At 35.0% G+C, this 22388-nt stretch overlaps 2 protein-coding genes across 2 annotated transcripts in view; both read right to left on the bottom strand.

The window, feature by feature from the left end:
* LOC131938874 (uncharacterized) overlaps positions 1–22388 on the bottom strand; it is a 39454-nt gene that overhangs the window by 8234 nt on the left and 8832 nt on the right. Inside the window, exon 8 of the mRNA XM_059297095.1 lies at positions 19562–19712. Coding sequence (XP_059153078.1) covers positions 19562–19712 — 151 coding nt within the window. The remainder of the gene's footprint in view (positions 1–19561; positions 19713–22388) is intronic.
* LOC131938875 (uncharacterized) lies at positions 3719–13744 on the bottom strand. Its single transcript, XM_059297096.1, has 14 exons — positions 13645–13744; positions 12972–13106; positions 11737–11897; positions 11308–11442; positions 11000–11073; positions 10422–10572; positions 8614–8872; positions 7953–8225; positions 7464–7619; positions 6696–6889; positions 6260–6394; positions 6052–6125; positions 5460–5610; positions 3719–4670 (listed from the first exon to the last, which is right to left on the bottom strand). The coding sequence occupies exons 2-14, from the start codon at positions 13033–13035 to the stop codon at positions 4020–4022; spliced, it is 2478 nt and encodes an 825-aa protein (XP_059153079.1). The 5' UTR covers positions 13036–13106; positions 13645–13744; the 3' UTR covers positions 3719–4019.

The raw sequence follows: 22388 nt of genomic DNA, 5'->3' as shown, positions 1-22388 counted from the left end.
TGTATTAAAAAATAATTGTGCACCAAGAAAACGGAATTAAATATATGTACGCGATAAATGGCCCTTTTGGGGGAGAGATACAACGTGCGCTAGGTTGATAGTGTTGTCTTTGTCTCTAAATCGAAACCAAAACCAAAGCACCAGCTCAACTTCAAATTTTACCGGAAACGAACAATGTCAATGAAAACGGATATTTATCCAGAATCGGCATTTCAATAGATTTGATACTATATCTATTTGATACAATGTGGTGACAGTTTAGTGGGTATTTTGACTGAGTGAACGGTGATATTTTGGTGGGTATATTAAAACAATGTGGTGACATACTGCTGGGTATATTGATCTACAAAGTAGTGACACATGAGTGGGTATATTGATATTTTGTAATGACACAATAGTGGGTATATTGATAAAGTAGGTTGTGACACATGAGTGGGTATATTGATATTTTGTAATGACACGATAGTGGGTATATTGATACAGTAGGTTGTGACACATGAGTGGGTATATTGATATTTTGTAATGACACAATAGTTGGTATATTGATACACTGTGGTGACACATGGGTATATTGATGCACCTTCCTTGTCACATGGTATCGTTATATCACATCGCAGCCGTTTTATACTGGTACTTATAAAGCACTAAGTAATAATGTCCGTGGTCCAGATAAAGTATACTTCAATTGAAGGGATGGTGTAGTCATCACGATGCCTAGCAGCAGTTACCTTCCCTAACTTTAGCCAAGTACCCATCAGAGCTGAGAAGACTCTGGGACATCCTACATACTTGATCCCAGGATTCGAACTCGAGACTTACTTATTGTCAGTCAAACGTTCTGCCATTCGTTCCATGTGTCTATCTATACGAACACCGTATAAATGCACTTTAATGCTTTAACAGTTTTGAAAGATACATATTTAGAAAATTGTCAATGATTATATTAAAAATCAATAATCTATAAAAGGCAACCAAAGTTTTTCGTGTATTAGTCCAACGATTTCAGAATCATAATACATTTCAATATATGTTCAAATTGAGAACTGATGGGAGAGATTATCCTAAAACTAGTTATCCCAGGGTAAGTTGTCAGTGGTTTAATTTTATCCCATGTTAAGTTGCCAGTCACTTGGTTTATTTCACATTGTAAGGTTAATATATTCTTTAATCCTATGGTTAGTTTAGTAGTTTTGTAGTCAGTTCTTTAAAATCGAACTGTGTATCGGTCAACAAAATTAATCGAAACAAAACTAGAAACAGTGGCAAAAACAATTTTTTTTTTCTTTATACTCATTTCTGTTTACCAAATCATAATGGCTATTTTTAAATTTTAGCTCTCCATTTCAGGATCAGAAGATCAAAAAGTTTTATGAAGACATCATTGGCAAGATTTTCTAAACAAGCCTGGGTAGCTGGGTTTTATCACACATCTTCTTCTGGATAAGTGGCTCACGTTTTAATTAATTATCTCATAACTAATCTCACATTTTTAATTGGATGTACTCTGTTCATAAGTGATATCCAAACTCTATGTAAATAGCCACTTGCACATAATGTTAACATAGCGCAGGTAATCAGTAAATTATTGTAGATTTAAACTATTTGCAACCATGATTTTACAACTACTTTTGTGAATAAATGTAACGCTTATCCTATATGTTTGATATTACTAGACTACACGTTATTCTTGAATAACAGTGTGTTTCGAGGGTCATACATATCTTTACAAAAAGCCAGACCCCACATTCAAAAAGTGGTCACACCTTAGGTAACATGTTATTTATTTTAAATACCTATTTCGGCTAGGCATGGGTCTGACCACACTACTTTTTACATGCTGAAAATACAGAAACAGGTAAACTCTACCTCACCTGTCAAGTTGGGATAGGCAACTTTAGCATTTATATATTAAAACAAATACTGAAAAATAATGTAACATTGACATGCTGTCTCTCAAACCCATAACACCCGCATGGTAACTATTACACTATCAACTCAACTATCTGGGTACTTTCGATTACGTGTAAAATTAGTTGAGTAGTTTACTTAGAGAGTCCGCGTAAGACACTTGAGTTACGGACTAAAATAGTTCAATAAAGAGGTTCAATTATGGATTGTATTTTTGTTGTGTATTGCTTATTGTTGTATGTTTTTCGTTTTAGCTGATTATTTTTGGTCTGGCCTTAAAGTATGTTTTTCGGTATAAGTTGCGATTATTTCTGTACGTTTTAAGGGACTACTATTAAGTCCCTGTATTTTTCTGTAAAACTATTTTTGGTTTGGCCTTAAAATCAAATGACGTCACAAAGCCGGTGAAAGTTTAAGCTTTTGAGAAAAAAATCTGTTTGTTTCAAATTCTATAATTCAAGTGGTATTTCTACCGATGAATATATTGATACATTAATTACCGTCTTTAAATGAATGTGTGATTAACAGTTTGGTAAAAAAGAACATCATTCTCTACCTAAATACGTATGTTATTGCTATGTTCATAGTGCAGATTCTCTCATGTAACCAAATAGACAAACAAAAAAAAAATATTCAAACGTGTAAACAAACTTGAGTTTTAGTAGTATATAGATTTATTTCTTTTTTTTCCCATCTTATTATTTGTAAAACAAAAGGCTACGAGAATGTAGACTATATAATTGTTTAAAGAATACGTATTTTATTATTCAGGCTATTGGGTTGAACAGAGATTTTAAAAAGTTTAAGGACTTTTTTAAATTGAAAGTTATATCAACAACAGAAAAATGTACATAATATATATATATATATATATATATATATATATATATATATATATATATATATATATATATATATAAATAAATATATATATATATATATATATATATATATATATATATATATATATATATTGATTAATTACAATACAATAATTTCGATTACGAATGTAAATAGGAAGAATGTTGAATACACTAACTTTACTACTTATATTATTTAAAAAAAAAATTACCATGCATTTTCTGTAGATAAACTAGCAATAGCTATAGAAGTCGTCTTCTGCTAAATATGTTAGCACCTATTCAATGCATGAAGAGTATATGCTCTAATCAATTACACTCGTATTTTCTTTAGGCTACATGATTAACTTCTGTCTACTGCATGATACGTTAGATCAATATCATCTTTAAATGCGGCTAATCGAAGTTCTGGACACCACGCCACACACGAACCTATGGTAGAATATTGATGTTCTGTGAAGGACAGTTAGTTGATGATTTTTGTGTGGATCTTATTAGAATGTAACCTGCACAGTGAATCTTTTTTTTAATATTGACCCATCTTTGAATTTTTTTTTTATAATGCACACTGTTGACAATTTATTTACAAAATATGACAGCATGTTAAAAATAAAATGGTTAACTCGGTCAAACAAGTTGAAAGTTTAATGATCCAAACTTACTGATCTACATATATGAGCTAAAAACAATGTAACTATTTTAATGACTTAGTAAAAAAAAACAACTAAAAACTTCTCATCAATCAAAACTTTCATTTGGAAAAGAATTTGCTATGGATTTAAAAAATATTTTTTCTTTTAAAGAAATTTGACCAATAAACTTTTTAATATAATACAATACTATACCCTTCAATTTTGTAACCATTAAGAATTAAAAGAAAATGTTTTCTTAAAAAAATATGTATTTATCCTTAATTTATATTAATTACATAGATATAAAATAGCTACTTGTTAGCCAGTAAAGCAGCTTTTGTCATAAAAAAATGTATATGAATATTGCAAGAAACATACACATGAAGTTCATTACTTTATCCAAAAAATGTTTCAAACCTCTGTTAACTGACATCACTTTAATTCTAGACATAAGGATATTTTAGAGTTACGTAAACCGCTAACCAATGTCATTATGAATACAACACTGTCCTTTATTCTGCCTGGGAGGAAGGTAGGAGAGTGCTGAATGGAATCAACGTTAAACACAACATGTAGACTGTGGCAAGATGTAAAATGATTTTCACTGTCTAATTAAATATCACTCAGTACTACCCTCTTCTGTATGCTTACTGACATTTAAGTCTTTCAACTGACCAGCCAGCTCAGCGGTTCCATCATTCACCTTTTCCTTCTCTTCATCTTTTATTTCGGCATTAGTATCTCCATTTTCTATAACTGACTTTTTGTTCAAAACTTTCTTCATTTCCTCTGAAGACTCATCAAATACTGTTTTAAACTTCTGGGCATTTTCTGCATTTGCAAATCTGATGGCAAGCACCTCTTCTTTGCTTTCTTCATCTGCAAAATCTCCTGTAGTGGACCAAACCCATGCCCGATCACTGCCACAGTTGGGTTTGAGTTCCATAGATGGATAGATATAGTGATTGGCACAAATTTTCAGTGTTTTTTCTCTTCTCATTAAAATCCTAATCAGGCCGTTTTTTTTATGTTTCAAAATTTTGCATTTTCCTGTGCCTCTTTCTTTCCACTCTTTAGGCTCTGCATCATGAGCATAGCGGAAAAGCTTTGCTGTCAAGTTTAACAACACTTCTTCATCTTCTTCCATTGTCTTAATCTCAAAGAGGGGCAACTTGACAATGGGTTCAAGATAAATTTCTGGAGGTAGTGGCAAATGTTCTAGGTGGTGTTTGTCATCTGCCATGATTGTGATCCTTCTTTGTAATGGGATCTAAAGGTAAAGAAAGTAACTTAAATAGTTCAGCCTGTATTGAATGAAGTGTTAACTGTTAAAAAAATTACAGACGCAAAATAATGAAAGGTTGTTAACCTAAGTAGCTGAAAACAGTATACATGTTTCTAACGTTTGAAATCTTTATCTATAAATTGTGTACTGGTCTATTCGACGTTTAAATACAATATTATAATTACTGTATTTTTTTCTTTCTATGGTGATTTCTAAATTGTTTTAATACAGATATTTAATTGTAATTATTTCCCTTGACCTAGTATACAATCCTAATATGGGAAATAATTAACTCTAAATGCATTTGGAACTATTTATTGTGTTATTATCAGTAAATATTATTATACAAATCAAGAGTTTTTCTGACATTTTTCTCCGGTGGGTAACTCAAAATCACCGAGTAAAGTAGAAGAGGTGGAAGTATCCTCTTTCTAGTATTGTTTTATCATTGCTAGTGTTCTAGAACTGCTGGCTTCCATGTTATTGTTCTAGAACTGTTGACATCTCTTATGGCTCCAGCGCTAACCCTCTGTCTAAGATCTCAATAAGCAATCCCTAATCAGCTTCACGTTTCAATAATTGTCTCTTTATCTAGCTCATCATGAAATTGATAAATTGATTGTAAGTCAGAAAAGTTTTTAAATCCAATAATTCAACGGACAACTGTTTAAAGATAAATACAAAACAGAAGCTTGTGTGTAAAACCTTGTTTTACCACCGATCTAAAAAAAACATTCGTCAACTGGTCAACACGGTGAACTCTCCTGACCCCACCTTCACAATTTGACCGTTCAGTGTGACGTCACATGACACTGGACATCGCGTCATGACATCTTTTATTGCCTGCATGTACATCTCTACGTCATCACTCTTGTAGCTTTTTAAACACAGGGACAAGGTGTCCAGATTTTTGCACGCCTGCAAACTGTGGACACACAGGTAGGGTAGAAATCACAACATTACATCCATTGATGACACACATCACAAACGCACAACTTATCTAACAGTTGAGCACTGTGCTGACTACACCAGCTCAAGAAACATACAAACTGTACTTCATTGACCCTATAGTTTGTTAGGTCTCAAAGGGGGGGGGGTTAAACTTTATCTGTGAGTTGCAATATACCAACTCTCCCGCCACTTATCAGTGATAAAAATATAGAAATATAAAAGCGGTTTCATTGATTTAGAAAACATCAAATATACAAAAAAGACATACAATGATTAGAATGTAGGCATAACATCATGCTACAGCTTAGGCGATGTGTTTAACTACTTACAAATCAAACAACTAATGCTGTTTAGCAAAAAAATTCTATGTAAAAATTATCAAAACACACAGAAGAGCAAATCAGAGTTCACCTACCTTTTGAAAAAATGCTCAAAGTGTTCCATGTCAGGACGGACACCCGTTTGTAGATAAAGGTGGTGTAAGGTATTCTGTAAACACAGACCAATTATATGATTATAATCCTGAGAGTTATTATATTCAAGATTCATAAGCGTCAATTAGCCCACCTGAAAGTTATGTATCTACTTTTTGCATACTACTGGGTCCCTCTGATTCCCCTCACCTTAAAGTGGTCTGCCACATGTTGAAAGAACTTTTGTAAGTTCTCTATAGCGATGGCGGCACCAGCTTTCCACTTGACTTGATAGAGCGGTATGGAAGGTGTAAGAATCTTTGTCGCGTCTTGGAAGTACGACTCCTGAATGGAATTTGGCTCTAGCGTTAATTTTAATTCTAAACAGATCTATTATTGATACTCTTAGAAAAAAATTACAATTTTACTGAGTGTTGCTTAAATAATAAATTCAATGAAAGCATTTTGTTGAGCTCCTACAGTAAAAGGTTATTTGTGTTAAAACGGTTACCAGACGGACTCGACTTTTAGGTTAATATCAAAATTAAACTGATGTTAATCTTTTTTATCTTTCTTTTTTTTTTTTGGTGTTTCTAAAATCTTGTTATACTGAAGGTTTGTATACATTTTTAAAACATCAGCTCACAGATTTGTGCTTGATGTGAAAAACAGCTTTTAGCTCAGGACATGCCGCTGTAAGGTGCTCCCACGCTGCGGTAGTTCCATGTTCTACATTTCGAAGCTCGTCGGCTCGAATAGTAATCAATTTCAGGCTGGTTGTCGTCCGCGCTAAGCTAAGCAACAGGTCATCGTTGATGTAACTGTGACTCAGGTCCAGTTCTGAAAGTCACAAGGTCTCTCGTTATGTGGCATATGGTCAACACTGTAGAACAATACACGAATTTCAATATTACGGATATATAGCCTCAGTCTTATGAGAACTGCAAGCTGGGTGGTCAAGGCCTTGTTAGAGTTGTGAGGTCAAGGTCTTGTTAGAGTTGGGTGGTCAAGGTCTTGTTAGAGTTGTGAGGTCAAGGTCTTGTTAGAGTTGTGAGGTCAAGGTCTACTTAGAGTTGAGTTATAAGGGTCTTGTTAGAGATAGGGTGTCAATATCTTATCGGACTTTGGTGGTATTGTTAGAGAAGGGTGGTCAAGGTACTTTTAAAACGGAATCAACTGCTACATTGAGAAGTGTTTGTCTACTCTCCAGACTAAATAGTAATTGATGAACACGAGAGTTTACTTCCATGTACATTTATAAGCACCATCATAAGCCATCACACTTCTTGATAGGGGAATAAATGTTTGATTATGTATAACACTAATAATAATAGTTATGTACTTATTTAATAAAATGTACATGACCAGGAAATGTTAATTCATGTAACTATAAAAATGACGTAGTTCAACCCACCTGACAACTTGTTAAACCCAGAGATCGCGCTTCGAAATCCTGGAATTTGGCTCAAGTTATTTCGATTATTGTTTTTAAGACAAATTAACCTGGCGATCGCAAGTTTCTGGATGGTGGTGGCGCAGTGTTCTGCGGCAGCACTTAGTAATTTTATACCTTTGGATATTTAAATAAAGTTTCTACTTATAGTTTAATTATGTTCTGAGACACATAAGTAAGTTTTTGTTTAGATTATCACTAGCAGTCATTAGCAGTATAAAATTCCAAAAGTAATCTACCCCCTAGAGCCACAATTAGGTTAACATAAAGACAAGGCTTGTCATATTTATTTAAATTAACTGTCTTTTAGATACCCAACGTCTCGCCGTCTATCCCGCCCCTCGTTTTGTTTTCTATTGACACCTCTCTCTAACTCAACATAACGGACCATACTTCACTGTAAGCCCCCCACTACCAGCCCTGGCCCGATGTTATACTGTCTTTACTAACCTTCATACACGGTAAGAGAAACATCTAAAAAGCTCTTCACAGAATTTTGGCTGTTGCTAAGGTCCAGGACACGAAGCTGTCGCTGGACTTTCAAGACTTTGGTCAGGAGTGTAGCCACTTCGGACAATGATTTTGACCTTTCTTCGCCATAATACACTTCTAAATTGTTCAGATTTTTCAGTCTGAAGGTCAACAGCTGGTGATTGTCTGAATTCAAAATGGTGGCTAAAAACAGATACATCTTCTCGGAAGACGATGGGCGGCATTCAAGATCTTTTCAAAGGAGGAATGAACACATGTAATTTTCTCATGAAATTACAAATGTAATTTACTCATGAAAGTACACAAGTAATTTACTCATGAAATTACACATGCAATTTTGTCTTGAAATTACACATGTAATTTACTTATGTATAGATAAATGTAATTTACTCATAAAATTTACACATGTAATTTACTCATGCGATTACACATGCAATTTACTCATAAAATTACACAAGTAATTTACTCATGAAATTACACATGCAATTTTGTCTTGAAATTACACATGTAGTTTACTCATGTATAGTTAAATGTAATTTACTCATAAAATTTACTTGTAATTCAGTTTCAGACAGGCTGACACATACACATACATTTTACAATACTATATGTGACTTACCCATATTAACAGTTTTAACTTCTTTACATTCTGCGTGTATATGTCGTATGCTTTTTCCTGTGATGTTTATAAAGGTGATCGCTTTCTCGTCACTTTTTGAGTCAAAAACAAAATCTCCGGATTGCCACAGGGACGGCACTGAGAGTGGACGGAGCCAAGACTTGCAGGTGAGAGCGGCGTGGAACTTGTCGCTGTTGCTCAGGTAACGGAAGACGTGCAGCAAAATGTCGTACGGCAGCTGGCTCCAGTCAGGCTGAAACTGTATTAAACAATAGTTGCCAGGTAGACACCAGAGGCGTAGCGACCCGGGGCCATCTATCAGGTTAGTTAGAAAGTCACTTATTCATGGTTTGTATATTGGTGTCACGGAATTGATGCAGAAAACACTTTAAAATAATTTATATAATTTATTAACTCATCTGAAAACGCTTTTCAATTTTTTCCCCCGTTTAGCACCCCTAAGGTCGGCACTCCGGGCGAATACCCCTACCTCCCTCCCATAGTTACGCCTCTGATTGACACAACCGAGATTATTCTCACAGATTTTTCGAATGCCCATTAAATAATTTTAAAATTATGTACCATGTTTTGAAATAAATCTAATATATAAAGTTAAATTCTGTATGTGTGAGACCACGGACGGCGGTTTGCAAGCGGACCCGTGATTACAAAGGAGTAGAGCAACAATTATACTTGATCACCATAGTCTGATATATCCAAAGTGCTCATCATCTAACTTAATGATAAACAACATGAATATTTAAGGTGTTATAAAACAAATTTTATTTTTCAAACTTATAGTGTAAATGGAGAGAAAAGTCTCAAAGGTATTTGAGAGGCCCATAAATTCATTTTAAAAACTTGCACGGCGTAGTTACAATAAATATGGTTATAAAATCCTGTCTGTCTGGTTTTTTTCGGAAATTACTAAAGATTGGATGTATTTGTTGTTTTTAATATTATCGGTAACTAAATAAAAAATAAAAAAAAGCAAAAACAATTTGGTTTTTGTCGTGCTATGGCGACATAAACAATGACATCCTGCTATTCGATAGGCGGCCATAAATGTCATTGTAGGCCTACACATTGTAAGCTAAATAAACCGGAAGTGATCTCCCCTAAACTTTCTCGAATATTCTTATATAAAACAACAGGGGATGGGAACTCGGGATATAGACATGATTTTTAATCCATTTTAAATACTTAAACTTTCTAAAAAAGATTAAAATCTCGTGGAAAAAGAATTGCACACCAAGTGAACGTCAAATAAAATGTGCAAAATAGTGCACAATATTATTAGTATTTTATAAATTTACATTAGATTTTTGAGAAATCGAAAATAGCGTAAATTATTACTTCCGGTAAACGGAAATTACTCAAAATTTTGAAGAAGTTAGAGAATTAGATCGTTTATATACATGTGAATTTTCATTCATCTATCTGAAATAGTACTCAGGTTATAGGCTTTAAAAAATTCAAAGTAGAAAGGGTACTAATTCCGTTTATCGGAAATCGCTCAAAAGTTGATACGGATCTACGATTTTGATAAAATACTTATATATGAAATTTCATCTACCAAGCTCTAACGGTACTCAAGTTATCGTGTTTACACACAGACAGACACACAGACAGACACACAGATATACGGACAAGATTGCAAAATTATGTTTTTCCGTATCAGTGAGGTGTAAATAGTTGACTTCCGAAAATCTCGATTTTTTTTTTTTTGCACGATTACAAGACTTTCTCTATTCTTCGTATATACGAGAACTTCAACTGGTCAACACGGTGAACTCTCCTGACCCCACCTTCACAGCTTGATCTTTCAGTGTGACGTCACATGAGACTGGACATCGCGTCATGACATCTCTTATTGCCTGCGAGTACATCTCTACGTCACCACTCTTGTAGCTTTTCAAACACAGGGACAGGGTGTCAAGATTTTTGCGCGCCTGCAAACTGTGGACACACAGGTAAGGTAGAAATCACAACATTACATCCATTTACGACACCCATTATAAAGGCACACCGTACTTAACAGTTGAGCATTGTGCTGACTACACCATTTCGTCATATGCCGGGCTCAAGAAATACAAACTGTACTTCATCGTTAGATCTAAAAGGGGGGCTTTACAACTTTATCTGTGAGTTGCAACATACCAACTCTCCCGCCACTTATCAGTGAAAAAATAATATAGAAATAGAAAATTGATCAAATATCAAAAAGTTATACAACGATTAGAATGTATGCATAAGATCTTGCTGCAGCTGAGGCGATGTGTTTAACTCCTTACAAATAAAAAATAATAATAAGGTTTAACCAAAAAAATCTATTTAAAAATCTCAAAACACACAGATGAGCAAAACAGAGTTCACATAGGCCTACCTTTTGAAAAAATACTCAAAGTGTTCCATGTCAGGACTGATACAAGTTTGTAGATGAAGGTGGTGTAAGGTATTCTGTAAACACAGACCAATTATATGATTAGATAAAGGTGGTGTAAGATATTCTGTAAACACAGACCAATTATATGATTAGATGAAGGTGGTGTAAGGTATTCTGTAAACACAGACCAATTATATGAGTATAATCATGAGAGATTTAATATTCAAGATTCATAAGCGTCAATTAGCCCACCTGAAAGTTCTGTATCTACTTTTTGCATACTACTGGGTCCCTCTGATCCCCCTCACCTGAAAGTTCTGTGCCACATGTTGAAAGAACTTCTCTAAGTTCTCTATAGCGATGGCGTCACCAGCTTTCCACTTGACTTGATAGAGTGGCATAAAAGGTAATAGAATCGTTGTCGCGTCTTGGGAGCACGACTCCTAAATGGATTAAGGTTCAAGACGTAATTCCAAGTCTAAATATAATTATGATTGATTCTCTTGAAAATAATACAATGTTACGCGGTGTTGCTTGAATAATAAATTTAACGAAAGCAGTTTATTGAGCTACTGCTGTAAAAGCGTATGTGTATTAAAAAGGTTACCAAACAGACATAACTTTAGGTTAATATCAAAAGTAAACTGATAGTAATATTTCCTGTCTTTCTTTTTTTAGTAATTATTAAAATCCTGTTATACTGAAGGTTTGTATGCAGTTTTAAAACATCAGCTCACAGAATTGTGCATGATGTGAAAAATAGCTATTAGCTCAGGACATGCCGCTGTAAGCTTCTCCCACGCTAGAGGGGTTATTCGACTTTGTAACTTTGGTATTTCATCAGCTTGAATTGTAATCAACTTGCTGAGCAGCAAGTCATCTTCCAAATAACCGTAGTCTGAAAATCACAAGGTCTCTCGTTATGTGGCATATGGTAAACACACTAGAAAAAAACGAAACTAAATATTACGGATATATAGCGTCAGTTTTATGAGAATTGGGCGCTGTGTGGTCAAGGTCTTGTTAGAGTTGGGTGGTCAAGGTCTTGGTAGAGTTGGGTGGTCAAGGTCTTGTTTTAGAGTTGGGTGGTCAAGGTGTTGGTAGAGTTGTAAAGTCAATGTCTTGTTAGAGTTGTGAGGTCAAGGTCTTGTTAGAGTTAGGTGGTCAAGGTCTTGTTAGAGTTGGGTGTACAAGGTCTTGTTAGAGTTGGGTGGTCAAGGTCTTGTTAGAGTTGGGTGGTCAAGGTGTTGTAAGAGTTGTGAAGTCAAGGTCTTGTTAGAGTTGTGAGGTCAAGGTCTTGTTAGAGTTAGGTGGTCAAGGTCTTGTTAGAGTTGGGTGTACAAGGTCTTGTTAGAGTTAGGTGGTCAAGGTCTTGTTTTAGAGTTGTGAGGTCAAGGTCTTGTTAGAGTTGGGTGTACAAGGTCTTGTTAGAGTTGTGAGGTCAAGGTCTTGTTAGAGTTGGGTGTACAAGGTCTTGTTAGAGTTGTGAGGTCAAGGTCTTGTTAGAGTTAGGTGGTCAAGGTCTTGTTAGAGTTAGGTGGTCAAGGTCTTGTTAGAGTTAGGTGGTCAAGATCGAATCAGATCTCAGTGGTTAAAATCTGTTCAGAGTTAAGATGTGTGTTGTTAAGGTCTTGTTAGGGTAACGTTGTAAGTGTCTTGTCTGAGTTAGTGAGTCAAGATCTTATCAGCATTGGGTGGACAAGGTACTTTTAAAACGGAATGAACTGCTTCACTGAGAAGTGTTTGTCTACTCTCCAGACTAAAGAGCTAATGACGAACACGAGAGATAATGAAAGTTTACTTCCATGTACATTTATAAGCACCATCATACGCCATCACACTTCTTGATAGGGAAATAAATGTTTGATTATATATAACACTAATAATAATAGTTATTTACTTATTTAATAAAATGTACATGACCAGAAAATATTAATTCATGTAACTATAAAAATGACGTAGTTCATCCCACCTGATAACTTGCTAAAACCAGAGATCGCGCTTCGAAATCCTGGAATTAGGCTCAAGACGTTCATTTTTTTCACTTTTTTCAGATTTGTCAGTCTGATGGTCAGCAGCTGGTGATTGTCTGAATTCAAATGGCTGGCTAAAAACAGATACACCTTCTTTGAACACGATGGGCGATATTCACGTACTTTTCAAAGCAAGAAAATATACATACAATTTACTCATAAAATTACACACGCAATTTACTCATAAATGTACACATGTAATTTGCTCATGAAATTACACACGTAATTTAGGCCTACATATGAATGTACACACGTAATTTACTCATGAAATTACAGACCTAATTTACTTATGAATGTACACATGTAATTTACTCAAAACATTTCATATAAAATTTACTCATTAAATTGCACATGTAATTTGCTAATGAAACTAAACATGTAATTTATTCATGAAATTACAAACGTAATTTACTCATGAAATTAAACAAGTAATTTATGCATTAAATTACACATGTAATTTACTCTTAAAAGTACACATGTAATTTACCCATGTAATTAAGTTTCAAACAGGCTGACACATACACATACATTTTTACTATACTCTGTGTGACTTACACAAATGAATATTTTCAATTGTTTTACATTCTGCGTGTGTATGTCGTATGCTTTTACCTGTGATATCAAGAAACCGGATGGCTTTCTCATCGTTCTTTGAGATAAAATCTCCAGACTGCCACAGTGACGGCACTGAGAGTAGACGGAGCCAAGCCTTGCAGGTTAGGGCGGCGTGGTACTTGTCGCTGTTGCTCAGGTAACTGAAGACTTTCAGCAGGATCTCGTTCGGCAGCTGACTCCAGTCAGGCTGAAATTGTGTTAAGTTTGTCAAATCTCTGAAAGTGTGATTGTGTAAACAATATTTGCCTAGTGAACCTCGGCGTATTAAGTGTCGGAGATTCTATGCAATATGTTTTCAAACAAATGTGGTTATAAACATATGCTTGTATTGTTGTTATTGGACTTTGCTGCTCTTTTTAGAATTTTAGGCTATTCAAGAAAATATTTTAAAAACTTAACACATGACATCGCTAGATAATATAGTTCTAAAAAGTGGAATTTATTAAAATCATTGAACAGATTAACATAAAACAATTAATACAAAGTGTTTTTTTTCTCCAGGAATACTTGAACTAGCACAGCAAACCAGCAGTGTTTCTTCCAGACTTTTTTCTCCGGGGGGGGGGGCACTTGAAATTTTCGGGGGGGGGGGGGTAAACTTTCTTCGGGGGGCGGACACTGTTAAAAGTATATATTTTCTATATAAATTACATAAATTTCATTTCGTTCGGGGGGGGGGCGGTAAAAAATTTTCTGGGGGGGGGGGGCTTAGCCCCCCCCCCCCCCCCCCCCCCCCCCGAAGAGATGCCTGGAAGAAACTCTGCAAACCAGTGTGTTTGTCTTACCAAAGTAAGTTTTAGGGTTAAACGTTGTCTCAATGAAAACAAATAGAAATGCAGTCTTTTACGCAAAAACATATTTTAAAAATCTCTTCGTTATCATCTTTTAAAATGTTGATCCATAAGCCATTAAATTTTAAAATTATTTTAATGCTTGCGTTTAGTATTTTATACTGCTATTTTAAAGACACAGTTTACAAATATACTTTTATCCATGTAAAAATATAATCATCGAAGTGCTGACTTCAAACTTGGCAAGGTCACCTGAGTACGTGTTTATAAGATGAAAATAATGGCTATTATATAATGTCAACCTAACAATGCCTGAACTATGAGTATAGGACAATATTGGATACTATAGTACGTGAGTATAGGACAATATAGGACGTGAGTATAAGACTCTATAGGACACTATAGGTCGTGAGTATAGGAGACTATAAGACGTGGGTATAGGACACTATAGGACGTGGGTATAGGACACTATAGGACGTGGGTATAGGACACTATAGGATGTAACTAAAGGACACTAGAGGAAGTAAGTATATGACACTATAACACACTATTTGATGTGTCTTTAGATCTACCTGCTTATTTACACGGCCAACAAACTCTTCTGCAACTTGTTTTAGTCTTTTGATGTCGACCAAAGACATTGCGCTATATAGGGATGAGGCCGTTTGTTTATCGATGTTATTTAATTAATTTTTTTTCAAAATTACAAGGAAGATGAAATTATCATAAAATTACCCTACACACGCCATTGTTTACATTATGTTGAAATTGGTGCGCTACACAATTTTTGATGACGTTTATCTAATGATTCAAAATGAAAGCACTTTGTAATCTAAAACGTGACTTTGAATTCTATAATTAGTTTAGAGGGTTGTTTTTAAAAATATATTAGATTAGGATAAAAACTTCCGATTGTGTTTATTTTATTACATTTTTACGAAATAGATTTGTGTTTGTATAATTATTCATGTAATTATTTTCCTTCACGCTATAATTAACTTCTTTAATCAGTTTATTACTTCGGGTCGGAGTTGACGAGCGATATTTTGACTACTTGTACCAGAACGATTACGTTCAATTTTGACGCGTGGGTCAAAACTTGGTGACAATGCAATGTGAATTAAAACAGTTTAATTAATTAATTTTTAAAGATTTAACTAACGTCTCCTTAATGAAGTAATGATTTGTATAGCGCTTGCACAAAATAAATAAACCAGGAGTAAAGTTATGAAACGAGTCACGAGTCATCTTTATGGTTGGTACTGATGGTGGCGATGACTGCAGTTAGAGGTTCAAGTAAAACGCAAACACAATTACAGCTAGGCAACTTTAATGGTTACTACTTTAGTCTTCAATAAAACAAGAAATAATCTTGAACATTAATAGTGGCCAGCCTTAGGGGCCCTACCACACTTTACAAACAAAACACGACTACATCCTAGCAAAGCTAAAGTTCAACTGTCCTATCTTTCTGGCCCTCACCACCCAGCTTGGGGTCTATGCCTCGAATACAATAGGGTATCTCATTACGTGTTTCCCCAAATTTGAATACCAGGTTAGTTGGGTCGGGCTCAGGTCAAAGACGGCGATCTGTACTTCCCCTAGCCTGCACATCGCTAGGTAGGGCGGGGTGAGGGGGGTGGGGCGTTAACACGTTATTCCAGTTCAGGGGTGGGACGGGATTGGGGATGGGTTAGATACCAACTAGCGGTAGGACGGGGATGCATTGTGTCCCAGATCAGGTGTGGGGCGGGAGGGGGTAGGGTAGATAACTAACTAAAATCAATAATAGACTCAGGCATAACAAATAATATTCCCTAAATGTTCTCGAATATTCTTATATAACACTACGGGGGATGGCAACTCGGGATATAGACATGATTTTAATCCATTTTTAATTACTTAAACCTTTTAAAATAGAAGAGAATCTCGTAGAAAAAAGAATTGCGCACCAAGAAAACGGAATTAAATATGTGTACGCAATAAATGGCCCTCTTGAGGGAGAGGTACAACGGGCGCTAGGTTGATAGTGCTGTCTTTGTCTCTAAATCGAAACCAAATCCAAATCACCACCTCAACTTCAAATTTTACCGGAAAAGAAAAATGTCAGTGAAATCGGATATTTATCCAGAGTCGGCATTTCAATATATTTGATACTAGATCTATTTGAAACAATTTGGTGACACTTTAGTGGGTATTTTGTGACACATTAATATTGATATTTTTGTAATGACACAATAGTGGGTACATTGATACATTGGGTGGTGATACATAAGTGGGTATATTGATACACTGTGGTGACACATGGGTATATTGATGCACCTTTCTTGTCACATGGTATCATTATATTTCACCGCAGCCATTATATACTGGTACATATTAAGCACTAATTCATACTGTCCATGGTCCAGATAAAGTATTGCTCGCCTAAAGGGATGGTGTGGTCAGCATGATGCCTAGCAGCAGTTACCTTCCCTAAAGTCAGCCAAGTACCCATCAGAGCTGAGTAGACTCTGGGACATCCTACCTACTTGAGCCCAGGATACGAAATCGAGACTTACTTATTGTCAGTCAAACGTTCTGCCATTCGTTCCATGTGTCTATCGATACGAACACCGTATAAATGCACTTTAATGCTTTCACAGTTTCAAAAGATACATATTTAGAAAATTGTCAATGATTGTATTAAAAATCAATAATCTATAAAAGGCAACCAACGTTTTCCGTGAATTAGTCCAACGATTTTAGAATCATAATACATTTTAATATCTGCTCAAATTGAGTGCTGATGGGAGAGATTATTAACTGTTCTCACATTTTTAATTGGATGTAATCTGTTGATAAGTAATATCCAAGCTCCATGTAAATAGCGACTTTCACATAATGTAAATGTAGCACATGTAATCAGTAAATTATTGTAGATTTAAACTATTTGCAATCATGATTTTACAACTACTTTAGTGAACAAATGTAACGCTTATTTTGTGTTTGATATTACTATACTACACGTTATTCTTGAATAACTGTGTGTTTCGAAGGACATCAATAAATGACTTCATGTTTATTTGACGATTTTTATCACTCTCCTTCGATTACCACTGTAACATATCTTTACAAAAAGCCAGACCCCACATTTAATAATTATCATTACAATTTTTTTAAAAACCCACGTTTTCTGATTGAACTAAAAAGTAGAAAATAAATGCTATACATCACAATAATGCAAGCGATCACTCTATATAAGCGATCGCAAACTGCGTGCGCATTATGACAAAAAATGAAAAACGTGGGGCGCCGAAGTAAAAGTTTTCTATCGGTCATTGCTAATATAAGATGTAAAAGTTATATTACTATTGATTAGATACTACTTTTGAGTTTTATTAGGGAGCTTTTAGAGAGTCAACAGTATTAGAAGCTGTAAGAAAATCACGGCGCCCCACGTTTTTCATTTTATAATTCAAGTAGTATTTCTACCAATGAATATATCAATAAATTAATTAAAGTCTTTAAATGAATTTGTGATTAACAGTTTGGTAAAAAGAACATTATTCTCTGCCTAGATACGTATTTTACAGCTTTGCTCATAGTGCAGGTTTTCTCATGTTAACAAATAGACAAACAAAAAAATAAATATGCAAAAAAGTAAACAAACTTAAGTTTTAGTAGTATATAGATTTATTTCTTTTTTTACATCTTATTATTTATATAAACAAATGGCGACGAGAATGTAGACTATATAATTGTTTAAAGAGTACGTATTTCATTATTCAGGCTATTGTGTTGAACAGAGATTTAAAAAAAGTAACTGTTTTTTTTTTAAATTGAACGGTATATAAACAACAGAAAAATGTTTATATATATATATATATATATATATATATATATATATATATATATATATATATTAATTACAATAAAATAATTTCGAATACGAATATAAATAGGAGGAATGTTAAAGAAAATACACTAACTGTACTAGTTAATTTTTTTTTAAATTAACATGCATTTTCTGTAGATAAACTAGCAATAGCTACATAATTCGTCTTCTGCTAAATATGTTTTAGCACCTATTCGATGCATGAAGCTAATATGCTCTAATCAATTGCACTAGTATTTTCTTTACATGCTTAACTTCTGTCTACTGCATGATACGTTAGGTTAATATCATCATTGAATGCGGTTAATCGAATGGTTAAATTCTGGATACCATGCAACACACAAACCTATGGTAGAATATTGATTTTCTGTGAAGGACAGCTAGTTGATCATTTTTGTGTGGATCATATTAAAATGTAACCTGCACAGTGAATTTATTTTAATATAGACCCTTCTTTGAAATTGGGTCTAAAGGTAAAGAAAGAAACTTAAATAGTACAGCCTGTATTAAATGAAGTGTTTACAGTTTACGAAAATTACAGACGCAAAACGATAAACGTTGTTAACCTAAGTAGCTGAAAAAAGTATACAAGTTTTTAATGTTTGAAATCTTTAACTATAAATTGTTATGCAGTGGTCTAATTGACGTTTAAATAAAATATCATTACTGGGTTTTTTTCCCCTTTCTACAATGATTTCTAAATTGTTTTAATACCGAGATTTCATTGCAATTGATTCCCTTGACCAAGTATACAATCAAATATGGGAAATATTTCACTCTAAATGCATTTGAAACTACTTATTGTTATTATTAGTAAATATTATTATACAAATCAAGAGTTTTTCTGACATTTTTCTCCGGTTGGTAACTTAAAATCACCGAGTAGAAGGGGTGCAATTATCAGCTTTTTAGTATTGTTTTCATCATTGTTATTGTTCTAGAACTGCTGGCCTCCATGTTATTGTTCTAGAACTGTTTACCTCCATACTATGGCTCCTGCGCTAACCCTCTGTTTAAGATCTCACCAAACCATCCCTAATCAGCTTTCAATAGTTGTCTCTTCATCTAGCTCATCTTGACATTGATAAATTGATTGCAAGTCAAAACTTAAAACAAATAGTTAAATGGACCCATTTTTTAAAAGGATAAATAAAAAACAGATGCTAATGTGTACTACCTTGTTTTACCACCGATCTAAAAAAAACATTCGTCAACTGGTCAACCCGGTGAACTCTCCTGACCCCACCTTCACAACTTGACCGTTCAGTGTGACGTCACATGACACTGGACATCGCGTCATGACATCTTTTATTGCCAGCATGTACATCTCTACGTCACCACTCTTGTAGCTTTTCAAACACAGGGACAGGGTGTCCAGATTTTTGCACGCCTGCAAACTGTGGACACACAGGTAGGGTAGGAATAACAGCATTACATCCATTGATGGTACACAGGTAGGGTAGAAATCGTAAACATTACATCAATTTATGATACACAGGTAGGGTAGAAATAACAGCATTACATCCATTGAAGATACACAGGTAGGGTAGAAATAACAGCATTACATCAATTTATGATACACAGGTAGGGTAGAAATAACAGCATTACATCAATTTATGATAAACAGGTAGGGTAGAAATAACAGCATTACATCCATTGATGATACACAGGTAGGGTAGAAATAACAGCATTACATCAAACAGGTAGGGTAGAAATAACAGCATTACATCCATTGATGATACACAGGTAGGGTAGAAATAACAGCATTACATCCATTGATGATACACAGGTAGGGTAGAAATCACAACATTACATCCATTGATGACACACAGGTAGGGTAGAAATAACAGCATTACATCAATTTATGATACACAGGTAGGGTAGAAATAACAGCATTACATCCATTGTTGATACACAGGTAGGGTAGAAATAACAGCATTACATCAAACAGGTAGGGTAGAAATAACAGCATTACATCCATTGATGATACACAGGTAGGGTAGAAATAACAGCATTACATCCATTGATGATACACAGGTAGGGTAGAAATAACAGCATTACATCCATTGATGATACAAAGGTAGGGTAGAAATAACAACATTACATCCATTAATGATACACAGGTAGGGTAGAAATAACAGCATTACATCCATTAATGATACACAGGTAGGGTAGAAATACCAGCATTACATCCATTTATGATACACAGATAGGGTAGAATTAACAGCATTACATCACACAGGTAGGGTAGAAATAACAGCATTACATCCATTGATGATACACAGGTAGGGTAGAAATAACAGCATTACATCCATTGATGATACACAGGTAGGGTAGAAATAACAGCATTACATCCATTGATGATACACAGGTAGGGTAGAAATAACAGCATTACATCCATTGATGACACACATCATAAAGGCACACCGTACTTAACAGTTGAGCATTGTGCTGACTACACCATATGCCGGGCTCAAGATACATACAAACTGTAGTTCATCGACCCTATAGTTCGTTAGGTCTAAAAGGGGGGCTTTACAACTTTATCTGTGAGTTGCAACATACCAACTCTCCCGCCACTTATCAGTGATAAGAAATAAAGAAATAGAAAATTGGTTTCATTGATTTAGAAAACATCAAATATACAAAAAGACATTGTGATGACGCAAGATTACGTCAGACATGTTTAGCAGATATAGGTTAGCAGAAACAGACTATAGGCCTAGTTGGTTGGTTAGAGAGACCAATGGGCGCACAGGACTGACCGGTCACGTGGGACGGTCAGCTGACCACTGAGGCGTGGGGCAGTAGAGCGATAGGCCAGGAGTTGTTAGGTAGCGGTCAGAGACGGCCGAGGAATGTAGATAGTTAGGTAGATCATGATTAGCTAGCGAGGTAGAAGGTGTTAGATTGTAGAATGTAGAGAACAGTTAGTGTTAGGATTGGTCAAGGGAGTGCGTAGTTAGTGGTATAGTGAAAAGTCAGTAGTAGAAGTAAATAGTAGAGAGTATAGCTAGTTAGGTAGAACATGATTATATACATATGAATAAAGAACTTTGTATTTGGAACTTGAACTGTGTGTTATTGGATTCATTCGTTCCGCCTTCTTAAAAATCCCCACCCTCACAACTGGTGCAACTAGAAGAACTACAAACAAAGATTCTTTTTCGTACCCTCACAACTGGCGGAGCTCGGGACGAACCGCAGATCGAGGACGGGAAAGAAAGTATATCGGTTTACTCATGACGGAGTACGACTGGTGTATTGCTTTCTCTTCACAACAGCGGACCTCTTCAGCCGGAACGAATTTTGAATAACAACACAAGGGAACTGTCAACATATTCAAAAAGATAAGTACCTTCCAAAAAATTTTTTAAACGTTTGGGTTTATACCCGTGCTGGATAGTTTGTACCAGTGGTTTTTCTGCCTTACACATTCTTATGTTACGCCCTGTTGCATTAGTTTTGTTTACTTTCCTCAACATACACACACATACACAACCATGGAGGCAGAGTCTCAATGCTATAAACAGGGCATACCATTAGACAAAACAGGAGAAGAAGTTGAAACATTTGTAGAGAATAAGCTAGAAAACAATATAGTCAAGATAGTAAAACATGTCAAGAACAAAAGCAGAGTTAGCGTTAGAATTAGTGAAACGGAAAGTACAGCACATAGATAACACGCAACTGCCCAAGAACAGCAACCCCATGACCAAAAATGTGACCCCGACCGTCCCCATAAATGATTTTGAACAACGGACAAAAGTGAAGTCAAGTCGAGTTTTTGTGTTGATCTAAGTAGTCGAGGAAATCGACGTGAAGTCGTACAGTCAGAAGTCAGTGTAGTCAAATCTGAAGTCAATTGTGTTATTGAAGTCAGTGAAGTATAAGTCAGAACTGAAATCAAAGAAGTTATTTGAAGTCAGTCAAGTCAGTCAATGTTGTTAAAGTCGTAATCGAGGTCATAGTGACTTAGTTGAAGTCATGTTGCAGTCAAAGAAAAGTCTTTGAAGTTATATTAAAGTCGTTGAGGTCATAGTAAAGAAGTGAAATCGTCGAAGTTATAGTGA

This window comes from Physella acuta, unplaced genomic scaffold (assembly GCF_028476545.2).
Source record: "Physella acuta isolate Inbredline_101_S28 unplaced genomic scaffold, ASM2847654v3 ptg000258l, whole genome shotgun sequence".
NCBI lineage: Eukaryota > Metazoa > Mollusca > Gastropoda > Physidae > Physella > Physella acuta.
Note: the sequence above shows the minus strand (reverse complement) of the source record. Positions and strands in the feature narration are given on the sequence as shown.

Bases quoted from the DNA above. Each gene is read 5' to 3' on its own strand.
- LOC131938875 (XM_059297096.1), bottom strand. From the start codon at position 13,035: ATGAACGTCTTGAGCCTAATTCCAGGATTTCGAAGCGCGATCTCTGGT. The intron at 11,443-11,736 runs GTGAGCTGATGT...TAATCCATTTAG, and splicing joins TTCACATCATGCACAATTCT to GAGTCGTGCTCCCAAGACGC. The intron at 6,126-6,259 runs GTGAGGGGAATC...CTGTGTTTACAG, and splicing joins ATGTGGCAGACCACTTTAAG to AATACCTTACACCACCTTTA.